Raw genomic sequence first — 12,466 nt, 5'->3', positions numbered from 1 at the left:
CAGTTCCTCACGAAATTTATCTGATGTCGATCTTGGTGATACAATGCAGAAATTTAGTTTCATTACCGATTTATATATTCGGAACTTGACGCATCTACATGCACATCGGAACGGTGAATCTTGTAAAACAGTGCAAGATTTTATTAGTCTCGAAACGATTCCAAGATTATGTACACTTAAAGTGAAACATATGTTAGTTACGGATGAATTCTTAGAGAAAGTGAGTAACATGACACTAGAAAGTCTATGGTTTACTGGATGTGTTTTTCTCACTTTCAAGGATACTGTGCAAAAATTGAAAGAAATTAAGGTAACTTTTGCAAAGTCTTATGAGACTATCTGCTTCAGTAAGTGCCAGAGGTGTTTTGACTATCCATATTCTCCGGTTAGTAAAAAAAGTGTAATAATCAAAATCAATCTAAATAAGTGCACAAAACTATGCAATCTGACGGTAAACATGGGTAAATATGCGAGTGTTGTACTCAGTGACCAAATAGTAGATGGTTTACGGCATTTATCATTAGGCGAGAAATATTGTGAACAGCTGCTTTCGCCTTCTCAGTGTTATGGTGCTAGATTAGAATATTTAGTAATTAGCATCAGGGATGTAGAGATCACTTTCAATTTTCTAAGAGAAATTAACCGAAGCAAACTTAAGCATTTAATATTGATTTGTTTTAGTATTAACGTAGCATGGAATGTTTGTAGTGTTTTCGATATATCTCTCCTAGACTTTGCTGCTCTTGAAATTCTAGAAATTGATACTGGCCATCATGATTTAGGGCTGAATAGCTGGTCAACCAGTGGAATACAAATGAAAAAGTTGGAAACACTGAGAATAAATTGCTGGTGTGTAGATAAAGAACTCATGCAGATGATAACTGAACTGGAAACGTTGAAACATCTTGAAATTCTTGTAAAAAGTTGGGATGTCAAGTATGAGCTTTTACGAAGACAACTAAGCAGTTTAAAAGGTCCAATAGAAAAACTTTTTGTTAATTCTAAGATGACCATTGGTGAACTGGTAAGGTCAATAGAACCTTTGGACAAGCTAAAAGAATTTTATGTGGACGGTAGATCCATTCGGTCGTCATTTAATAGCCTCACCAATCGAAATTATGGTATATTTAAATCTTTGAAAATCCGTTTAAACAAGCTGAAAAGATTTGTTACAAACATTAGATCCATTCGGTCATCATTTGATAGCCTCACCAATCGAAATGATGGTAAACACCAACCTGCAAAAGTTGATGTGAACAAACGGAATTTGGTGGAGGGTAAGAATGTGGTGCATCTAAAACTCCACACTCTTCATATTGGCATAGATTCAGCTTATGAAGAACTAATCGAACTTATGTTGTGTCAATATTTTGAAGCTTTCGCAGGTATTAAGAAACTGGTGATATTTGAAGCACCAACAGATTCTTGGACAAGGTTAGAAAAAATTCAAAAGTTATCAGAAATTTCGCCAGATCAGCTAAATAACTTGATCGAAAATATTTTTGAGACGTTCAAACAGCTTGATGTACTTGTGTTCTGTTATAAAAGTTCCTACATATCTAGAGAAGAGGCGCATATTCTCCGTGAGTTTTTTTCGTCAAGATGTAGATCTCTTAAGGAACGATGTGAGTGGTTAGATAAGTGCAATGAAGAACAAACCATTTTCGAGCTTTATAAATAAAAGTTAAGTTATTTTTCGATCTTCTGGTGCTGGTCATTTCTCTTTTATGATTGTAATATTCTCAGGTCTCATTGTTCATGGTATTCAAGCAATCTATAACATGTTAATGACATGTAACAGCATAAGTGATACTATCTATCTAAACACAATGGATTGTGTCTCTTGCATATGATCAACGCCATTGCTGCAGAAAATTTGTTGATATAAAAAATTAAGGTCTTTGTTGATCTGTGAAGCGATTTAAAACCGCTTGTGTTGAGATCACTGCTCTGTCATGTTAACAGTAATGAAGTATTTACCAAAAATAAGAGTTGGTATGATATTGTGATCTATTCGAACATACTACGGATAACATGTCATTCAAGAAAGCAATTCGTACCGTATGTTGTGAGATAGTCTAACTGTCATGCACCGATAAAAGCGTGACAAGCAGTTTTAGATTTGCTAATTTCATGAATTCACCTCCATTGTTTTAGAAAATTGTTGCTGTTAATCGGGCAACTAATGAGCTGCATTAATAAATACGTGTTGGCACATTCATGTTTGTCTATTGCCTTACAGATATTGACAGGAGAAAATGGTCGTTCTGTGAAAGGTATAAGTGAAAAATCGTCTAGCATCTCTTCTAAGAATAATAATAATAGGTTGAGTATTGAGCACGCTTTCCTGACTGGGTGTTAGGTTATCGAGAATCACATTTATCTGCAGATCTGAGAATAAAAATTCCTCAAAGTGCTCATGAGAGGAAGTGTCGCATAAATCACGGCTTACATTAAGATCAGCATTGCGGTTGCGATACATCTCTATGTTAAAATGAAGGCATTGAGCAGATGGTACACTATTTCCATCAGGAACTAAGGGCATGTGACAACGATCGTCTCAGCGGACCAGAAGAGTGTGTTAGTTTGGATTGTGTTGTACGAGGAGATGAATAAGCGACAGTTAGTAAAATCGTTTTTAGTGACTGAATATTGGCCCTCATATCAGTGTTCGTCTCAAAACCATCCTAAGCTTTCAAATGAACCGTGCCATCACGTATGGCATAGCATCGTGTGAGTTAGATCGCATTTATCTTGTTACGGCCGTTACTAACGTTTGTAAAGTAAATATTTAAGTTCGGATAAAAGGCCATGACAATACTTCAATGCCAACCACTGAACTATACGCATTCAACATACCACCTATCGTTAATAAACCACCTTATCATAACAGCAATAAAGAATAAACATTACCAATAGAACAGCTACACAACAAACCTACCGAAAGTACAAAAAATTCTTTAACTACCCTTTAATAGCAACCCATCTACTCCTTTTTCTGCCCTGCCAACCAATCCAACAACAAATTAACAGCATCATTAACATTTCCGCCGGTCTGTGCCAGAGCCTGCAAATTATGTTGCTTGTTAGTATATCCCATTTCATTAAGCATCTCAAGCTGTGCCTCAAACTTCTTCTCCATATCTTCCTTTGGCTGTCCAGGTATGCTGTAGTTGAGCGGATAAAAACCATGGAAACACGGTATGGTCGGCGATGGCATAGGATACTGCTGCTGTGCGTATGGATTCATGTAATATGGATTGTATGGTGGTGGTTGAACACCGTAATTCGGCATAACGGGCGAATAAGGATTCATGGCCGGACTGACCGGCATATATGGATTGGCGTTGCCGCCGCCCATCATGCCCTGCATCTGGCTGGTCATCTGTCTGAGCAGCTCAGGATTGTCCTTAAACCTTCTGCAATTTTCCACAAACGTCTTTTTGTACAGTTCTCTCTCCTCGTTCGTTGCGGAGGGCATGATTGTCTTAATTGTCAGATCGAGGGTCTCCGGATCGTTGAGCAGCAGGTTCATCTGGTTGTTGATTACGCTCGAGTTTATACCGCCGCCGAACGCATCAACGGGCGGCACGTTCATGTTGGTGAATGGCGGCATAGGTGCACCTGTATTGGTGCTCGTCTTCGTCTCTTTCCTGTCTTCCCTTTCTTTCTCCTTCTTGGGCAGCGCCTTGTGCACCAAAATGGTCGAACCAGGCTTAATGCCCTCCTCGGAGAACGTTTTTTCGTTGTCCAAAAACTTGGCCATGCCAACAAATTTAAGATCATTTACGTTTACGTCTGAATGGTTCTCTTTTATCATGTCAAAGAACTTGTCGCGCGCAGCGCCAATCTTCTCGTTTTCTTCAACTTCTAGGGAGTATTTGGTTGAACGGAAGTTTAAATTTATCTGCATTAGGGGGGCGCACTTTTTTTGTTTTTATAAAAAATTAAAAGGAGAAATGAACGATGATTTATCAATTATGAAGAGCACACGGTTAAACGAGAATACACCAACAGAAAAGATAAAATAGAAAATTAGCGTAGCACGCCGGTGCTGAATGCAAGACATGCCGGGAAGTACTTTGTTAGTACTAAGGATGCACAAGGAGTACGTCATAACAGCACATACTATTGATCGTTCTTTATTTTATAAATATACCTGTTTGTGCTACTCCTCACCACATATTTGTTATATTTAATACCTCCATAGTGCATGTACCACGGTGCCACATGAACGGCTAAGAGGTGCAAACATAGCTGATTGGTAGAACACCTTCAACGCGCATTTTACTGCGTACTATAACACAAATGAGTTCATTTTCACGCACATTTTTACCATCAACCGTTCTCTTCGTACCTTTTTCTCACCCTCATGCTATTATGGCACAAACCATGATTGTTCGTACCCTTTTCTCGCCACCAGGTACAGTTCCTAGATACAGCCAATTTACCACTAAATCAATTACTTACCACTAAAAAGCAAACTCATACAATAAAATAAATATTTTTCTACTCTGCCACAGATCCTTTGAACGGTGCTATACACTCGTACTGGTAATGAAGTGCTTACCTAAGACAGTTCTATCAAATATCAAACCATAAAAGAACAATTCACACAGAAGGCACATACACCGCTCTATAACACCCATACCAATCCATGTTCGTATTACAATGCGTGTTCCACTGAAGAGTTACTATTAAAACTATTTTTAAAATGGCAATATTTCATGCTAACAATAAATAAATCACCATTCTTCAACAAAAACGTGCCACTGTCAAGGCGTGTTAAAACAGGCATATCCTTCACTTGCATTCAACCGTATCATTACCGAAATACACCATCCAATTTATGCCATTCCTAGCGATATGTGTTATTAAATCAAGCAATAAACGTGCAGCTGCACTCATTTTATAGCGATCATTCCTACCAATTGATCAACCGTATTCCTGCACCTCATCGTATGAACAGTACATACCGGTCATTCGTGATAAGCTCATCACTCTGTGGTAATACGTACCTTAGGTGGTACTTACCAAGAAACAACTTCTTTTCCGTTCTCTTTAGGTATTTCATCTTTGATAAACGTACAAGTAATGCTCTTGGATCATACATCACTTCGCATTGTTCGGCAATACAGGCAAGCATATCTTGCAGCAGCACATTACATACCAATTAAAGAAGGGCCCTCATAATCATATCAGAACATGATTGTTTAAATTACCATTCCTTCACATCAACATTAAATAAAACATCCTACCTAGGTAACAATAATAACTCATAAAATTACAGATCCCCTAACATTAATGTTAAATAAAATATCATTCTGCAACAATAACGATCATAACAAGTAATTTTTAACCTGCCATGCCGTGCAAGTGAAGCATAAGTGGTACACTGCACGGATTCATTACCTATCACTGATTGCTGTACACAGGACCATCGGTACGTCTACCTTTAATAAAACTTTTGGATTACTCCAATCCTTTTTAACGCTTCTAAGTGTTCATGTAACGATTTGTTACACATTGTACGGCCTGTTCCTTGTAAATATCATTTTTTTATCGTAGAAGGAGGTGTACCAATCGTTTAAGCTGCTCTACGTTTTACTTGCCATGTTTAAGTTGGTATTATTTCTTTATGTTGCTTTTAAAGAGTACGTCTGCCATGTTAAGCAGCATTAAGCTGTGCCACCAAATACATCGTACCTAAACACCTTCCCTTCATAAAAGCTAGCGTAGTACAACGCATTACCATAAATACAACAATCGTAAACTAACCCATCAATCTTATAATGTGTTACAACATCATATTCATTCTCATACATAGTACTGATCGAAGTATTATCCATAAGTACTATGCCATCGTACATGCAAGGCATGATCATTCCACCATTCTCTTTCCTAATACGCCAAGCACTGCCCATAGTCATGCATTCCTCAACTATTTTATTCATTCGTGTGTCCAATCGATACAATCTGTTGTTATAGGTCCCTACCAAGATGTGAGAGCCCTCGGAACAGATTGAAATTACGATATTGCCTATTTTTATCTTATGTGCTAGTGTTAGATCATTATCAAGGAGGTATAAGTGTTGGTCATCGCCACCCATACACACGTACTTAGTGCTGGTGGACATGTGCACTGCCCACAGTGCTTTATCGCTTACTCTCACCGTTCTACCATTTCTATGTGCTGAATCATTGCTGCTCGGTGCTTTGATATTGGCCTGTACGGTAGTATTTCTTGCACTCGTGCTAACTTCGTTCACTAATGCCGTATCATCGTTCATTACACTGCTATTACGCCATATTGTACCATCACCACTCCATGCGGTGCCATCAAAACAACCCACGGTCAAGTTACGTTCCCGTGCGCTGACGCACAGTCCTACGTTTTTTAATGACATTGATTGTAACCTCTTAAGGTCCTGATCAAGAATGTCTATACAATCCGAATTCACGGTAAACAAGCACTCGTCAATAAAAGTGGCATCGAGGCAACCATTGTTGCTAGCCTCTGCTTTTATTTCAAATGTTGGTGTGCATTTCAACACCTTTCCTGTCCGTGTGTCATTCAAAGGATCATGGGCGTATGTGCATAAATAAAACATATCATTCGCCGGTAAGATGCGATCTATTTGATGATTGAGTGTGTAAGTGATTGTATTGGTACTATCGAGCGTTTTGGTGACCGATGCCTTCATGTCTCTCATTGCGTGGGTACCACGGCAAAAATAAAAAATGATTGTTCTGGCGCTGTATACGGACAGGAGGGCTATTCAATAGGCTTTGGGACAATAAATACATCAATTAATAGGTTGCTGAGCGGCACATGCCTGTAAACATGTAAAGTATTGAACTATACTACGGTGACAGATCTTGTAGCTAATGTATCTGTATTGAGTGCTGACATACACTCTTATTCAATAATTTGCTGCCTGTGAACTCTTTATAAGGATTCGTAAGCAAATGTTTTGACGAAAAAGTTTGAATAAATCACAATATACCTGAACTAGAGGTGCTAGAATAAGTGCTCGCTTACCGTTGTGACTGTGAAGTGATAATCAAACTGACTTTCAAAAAAGGCTCGGTTGTGCCAGCATTGGACAAAATATCTTCCTTAAACAAAAATACAAATATTTTCCAATCATTTGTTACGCAGTCTCTAATTAGTGCTACTTTGTTTGTTCTAAGAATTCAGGAAGAAGCACGTAAATCGTGTACAACGAATACCGGTACAGATGATGATCTATATCATACCTTTCGGCGAATAATTTCCTTGATGGTGTGTTATCTTAGACTATTCTTTCCTTTGAACTTGCCAATTTTTATAATCGTTTTTAAGAGCAACGACATATAAAAGTGCTCGTCGCTGCTAAGTACTGTTTATGTCAGTCAAAATAGATAAGTGTGGCTCATACATCAAATAACGGTACATCACGGATGTGATTGCCAAATATGTATCTTATAACGTTGTTGTTGTGCTTTTCATGTGACTAAAGTACTAATAAACGAGAAAAACAAGTTTGTTAATGCATACCGATCCGTTTATATCTTAAAACCAGGAATTGGTTCTAGAACAGCATTCTTAAACATCTATTTATTTGTATCGTGCATTAGTAACACAAGTTGATTGCTTGAATGCTCACACCCTAGAATTAATCCACAAATCGAAGTACCTCACACTTCACAGGCAAACTTTATACGTTTTGTCCGGTACTTCTCGTTCGCGCTGTAACCATGCCTGCTACCCAACTCAATGATTATGTTGCACACCTGAACACAATACTCACATTCAAAAAGCAATTAATTTTGGTTGTAAAAGATGACTTGTTTTACCTGATGTTGGCATAGGGTTATTTGGATGTTATTGTGTGAGGCGATAAACGTAATTTTAGTAAAAAAGTGGTAAAGAAAAATGAGATGATGAGTACAAATCTGTTCAATGCGGTGATGCGAAACGTAACAAGAACGATAAGTAAATTATCAAAAAAAGGATCTAAGCCTGTGATTATGGTAGAGTGCATTTGTTTGTACATTAAGCATAATGATACACCGGGATAGTAGAGATATGTGCACGGGAACACGGTCACAAAAAAGCATTTGTAGAATAGGAGAGGATCCTTTACAGTTCTCCTTATTCACAAGAAAGAGTGTTCAACGCGAGCCGTAAAATACAAAAACAATTAATTTACATCATGAAAACGTAAAAACAAACCATCAACTCATAATCAAACAATGAACAAAGAAAATCCATCTTTATTTAGTACTGGTCTATAAAAAACACAGGAATTAAATTAAACACCCTCTCCCACCTTCTTTCTACACACAGGGCAGCAATCACTGCTCCTCAGTAACCATCTATCAACACACTTGCAGTGAAACTCGTGTCTGCACGTAAGCACCCTAAGCACATCATTCTTCGCATAGCCCTGCAAACAGATCGTGCACTGCTCACCACTATCCGTGTACACGCGTCTTTTCAGCCTGTTCAGGCTTTTTCTGCTGAGCACGTTCCTCTTCTTAACCGGATAGAAATAAAGAATGATGTTAGTAAGCGTGCTGGTATCACGAAAACGCTCAATCAACGGAAACAGGTTGAACAGAATGCTTGATACATCCAAGTCTGCTGATATATTATCAAGTGTTACATAAAATGTCTCGACAGTATTGACAGGCGGAGCTGCATTAGTCCTTCTCCTACGCAAATTGATTCGGTCCAAAACCTTTCGTCGGTCGTTTTTCTGTGCACTCATATTTTTAAGGCCTCCTCTTTTTTTTTCTTAAATACCAATTTTTTATTTTGTACACTCTTCCACACAAGTCTAGAAAATATCATTTCTGATTGGTTTTAGGATGAAATAAAATGTGCAGGAATGCATAAATCATGATGGGTTTTGCGCGTGCACAGTGTATAAAAATGATTGTTGTGCATGAATGGGCTTTTTAACGAATTGTGACGCGTTGATGCGAGCGGTAGTGGGCAGCACAGGGCTGGTGAATGCGGGTCGGTCTCAAAAAGGGATCGGAAGCGTGATTGGCTGGGTATATGGAGGTGTAGATGATCAAATGGATGCAAGCGATTGGAACGGAAGGAGAGAGGAGGTGATCGAATAGGTGTAAATGATTTGATGAAAGGATTGAGATGTAAGACGGGAGTGATTAAATGTTTGTTTTGAATGGTAAGAAATTGGCAGTGATAAAAAATGCAAGATTTACTTTATTTGTATGAGCCGGCATGAATGGAAATACTTACTGGATTGAAAAGTGCATTACAAAAAACGATCGAGTACGTTTATGCCGTGCATGCGTAAGAAAATAGTAAATTTGCTCTGCACTGCGCTCACACGGTTGCGGTAGGGAGTGCACGAAAAGGACCAAACATGTTTATGCGTTTAACCATGCAAAACCGAGTAAATGACACGGATGATCAATAAGTAAGACATCAAGATAGAACAGTAAACCTAATGCTATTGAAGAGAGTATTTCAACACAAAAATGCATTTGATAGGGTGCTTATCTGAATAAATACTGAGTCAGGGCTGTCCATCCAGATCAAATGCACGAGTGCCAAACGAACAGAAATGAGCAAATTATTTGTAAAAACATCTTTTTATCGGTTTATGCAGCTGACAAGCAATCCCATAATTTTTACTTGTGAGGAACGAATGCTTTACGTTTAAAAAGTGCATGCATGGTTGGTTAAAATGCATTCATGCGTATGATGAAATGTTCCTTGTTCTATGAAGGAAAGAAATATTGATAAAATCATGAAGCGAGTGATGAGCGGTAGCAATGGAGATGATATTTTTATGACAGGAAGAAGGTGTTAGGACATGTTGTACTGATGAGGAGGGTTGTACTGATGAGAAAGGTTGTACTACTGAGAAATAAAACTACTGCTGAGAAATAAAACTATTGCTGAGGAATAAAACTACTGCTGAGGAATAAAACTACTGCTGAGGAATAAAACTACTGCTGAGAAATAAAAAGCATCATTATAATATCATAAGCTAATAAATGAACAAAAAGGATGATAATACATCCAAATTATGCATAAATAGGCCGTAAGAGAATAAATGCAATTTATCAGCAGTACCAGTAGAACAAAAATAGTGCAGATGAATGCATAAAAATGACGAGAAAAAGAACGGCTAGCGAACAGCATAAGTAGCTTGTCCGATTTACATCCGGTCAAGCACCAATGAATACGCTCCGTGATGTGCACTCCGGTTGATGCATCAGAAGAATAAAATTTATTTATGCATGTATTGTGCTGAGCATTCCATCAGCACTGATCTGCTATGGAGCAGTTTGACAGATTGATTGGCACAGTAATAAACGAATAGTGGTTAATGAACGAGTTGATGGCAGATAAAGTGGTTTGTTCTGAGAGAGGTACAAATGGAAATGAAAAGCATGATTGTGGCTCATTCACTTGAACGATCTGTTATGAGCGCTACTTTGCATCAAATGAACGGTACGTTTACTTCATCGGTATGAGCAGTATAAATGCTGCGTGTACGCTGCATAATTAACATTTTTAATGCACGATGATCAAAAATTACAAATTATGCAACGCACTAAACAAAAATAATTTTTTGTACATAAATGGTTAATGCATTGATGCCGAGACAATGATTGCCCTCCATGTACCAATCGTAACGGTAATCATAAGAATAGTTCATCACTTCCAATTAAACCGAGAATTGATGACATGCATGCTGATTGGCTAACCTTGGGAATAAAAAGGGAAGTATTATGCATAAACATGAGATACAGAGGAAGAGGAATGAACTGGTTGGAGAAAAAAGATGAGAAAGAAATAAATGAGAGTGAGATAGGGCTGAATGAGGTGATAGAGAGAATGGTGTTCAGGAAGGGATGGACTGAAAAGAATGAGGAGGAAGAGCACAAGAATAGGTAAGATTGGTACGGCGGAAGAAGTGTGGAATGGTAGGAGCTGTGTATAAAAAGGGATGTTAGAGGGGGCACGGAATGTGAAGAGGTATTGATATAATTTATGTGTAACATGCAATTGAGTTAGGTTGAGGTGTAAGAACGGTTCGTTTACGTATTTGAATTGGTGGTGTACTACGGCTGCGAAGTAAGATCTTGGTACGTAGGAAATTGTTCATTTTACATGACGGGTGCGTAGAAAGGGAAAAGGGTGAAATAGCGGAGGAGTGTTTTACCATGTACCGGACAGGTAGCGTAAGGCAATGCATCGATTATTTGTGGTGTAGAAAGTTGTTTATTTAGTGTTAAAATGAAGAAAATATCGTTTTAAATAACTATACCGGTATAAACTGTTCCTGCTCTAGCTCAGCATGTTTGCTGCGTCAGTATTACGCGTAGTAGAGCATCACGCTGTTGGAGGTATTATCATGAGATGGAACGGATTGAGAACGGTAGAGGAGTAGGAATGTTTGGTGTTCTTGTCAATTATTGTTTATGTGGTGCGGAATGGTTATTAAGAATAGTGATGGTGCTAAACATTGGTGTGGACTAACGGGGTGCATTACGGCACGTAGTATTTTACGGATTAATTTATTACGTGGTGGTAAAGCGTACTGCTATACATTCATTTGATTGGGTAGTTCTTGAGGATTAGACTGATGGGGTGAGTTGTTACGTACGTGTGTCCTTAGCGGTCCTTGAACATGAATTTCATTACCTCGTACATAACGCAGTGGTCGTCTCCGATAAATCGACGGTCCTTCAACGATTTCCTAAGGGTTAACAGTTTGCCTTTCAATCTCTCGTAAAATTTCTTGCTACAGCCACTGAAAACAATTCCTAAGCATCCCGAGTACTCCAAGGCAACCAGCAGCACATCATCACGCACATCGGTGCCCTTATCATCAACATACATCACCAGTCTATCTGTCAGCTCCTCTCTAACCTTTCGGTTAACATCAACCTTGTAGCAAAACTTGCTCTCAAACTTGACCGCATTCTTGCTCTGCAGCTCAACAAGAACGCGCTTACGCACCTTCTTAAGGTAAAACTCCGACCGTTTGTACGACTCTCCGTTCAACAGCCTGACCCATTTACTAGCACTTGCCCTGTACAGTCCTATCCTATACGCCACGTCATCCATCAAAGAATTATCAATCGCACTATTCCCTTTCACCACCACACATCCCCTGTTATAGTCCATAGTTACAATATTTTGATAGTTTAGATCAGCAAGTATGCATGCACGTATTGCTACGGATAGCGGATCAAGTATTTTGTATATTTTTTTTCTTAGCGATGCTAATATCATTAGCTCTTCGGTTATTGTAAATTTGTATGCTTTTGTTGATCTTTCAACTTCGCGCCGTCTTGTGGTACTTTCATCCATGCAGGGGATGAGAAAAATGTTGGTTTGGCGGTTATTTTTTTGAGCAATGGGGTCGGCACCAGGTATGATGTATCAGCGGTTCGGTTGTTAGAAGGATGGAATGGAAAGGATGAGTAA

At 38.6% G+C, this 12,466-nt stretch overlaps 6 protein-coding genes across 6 annotated transcripts; 1 reads left to right on the top strand and 5 right to left on the bottom strand.

The window, feature by feature from the left end:
• VCUG_02331 (uncharacterized protein) lies at positions 1-1,681 on the top strand (the record flags this gene model as incomplete). The annotated part of the gene is made up of 1 exon (XM_008077149.1): positions 1-1,681. A coding segment is annotated over one exon (1,681 nt), but the record flags the coding sequence as incomplete, so codon positions are not given.
• Positions 1,682-2,236: 555 nt separating this feature from the next.
• VCUG_02330 (uncharacterized protein) lies at positions 2,237-2,545 on the bottom strand (the record flags this gene model as incomplete). Its single annotated transcript, XM_008077148.1, has 1 exon — positions 2,237-2,545. One exon carries the CDS (start codon positions 2,543-2,545, stop codon positions 2,237-2,239), a length of 309 nt encoding a protein of 102 aa, XP_008075339.1.
• A 411-nt stretch (positions 2,546-2,956) lies between these two features.
• Positions 2,957-3,913, bottom strand: VCUG_02329 (uncharacterized protein; the record flags this gene model as incomplete). Its single annotated transcript, XM_008077147.1, has 1 exon — positions 2,957-3,913. One exon carries the CDS (start codon positions 3,911-3,913, stop codon positions 2,987-2,989), a length of 927 nt encoding a protein of 308 aa, XP_008075338.1. The 3' UTR covers positions 2,957-2,986.
• Positions 3,914-4,137: 224 nt separating this feature from the next.
• On the bottom strand, positions 4,138-6,713 carry VCUG_02328 (uncharacterized protein; the record flags this gene model as incomplete). The annotated part of the gene is made up of 1 exon (XM_008077146.1): positions 4,138-6,713. One exon carries the CDS (start codon positions 6,711-6,713, stop codon positions 5,679-5,681), a length of 1,035 nt encoding a protein of 344 aa, XP_008075337.1. The 3' UTR covers positions 4,138-5,678.
• Positions 6,714-8,252: 1,539 nt separating this feature from the next.
• VCUG_02327 (uncharacterized protein) lies at positions 8,253-8,981 on the bottom strand. The gene has a single exon (XM_008077145.1). The coding sequence runs from the start codon at positions 8,754-8,756 to the stop codon at positions 8,298-8,300; it is 459 nt and encodes a 152-aa protein (XP_008075336.1). The 5' UTR covers positions 8,757-8,981; the 3' UTR covers positions 8,253-8,297.
• Positions 8,982-11,244: 2,263 nt separating this feature from the next.
• VCUG_02326 (uncharacterized protein) lies at positions 11,245-12,349 on the bottom strand (the record flags this gene model as incomplete). The annotated part of the gene is made up of 1 exon (XM_008077144.1): positions 11,245-12,349. The coding sequence occupies one exon, from the start codon at positions 12,347-12,349 to the stop codon at positions 11,648-11,650; it is 702 nt and encodes a 233-aa protein (XP_008075335.1). The 3' UTR covers positions 11,245-11,647.
• Positions 12,350-12,466: the final 117 nt, after the last annotated feature.

The sequence above is a fragment of the Vavraia culicis genome (genome assembly GCF_000192795.1).
Source record: "Vavraia culicis subsp. floridensis unplaced genomic scaffold supercont1.55, whole genome shotgun sequence".
Classification (NCBI taxonomy): Eukaryota; Fungi; Microsporidia; family Pleistophoridae; genus Vavraia; species Vavraia culicis.
Note: the sequence above shows the minus strand (reverse complement) of the source record. Positions and strands in the feature narration are given on the sequence as shown.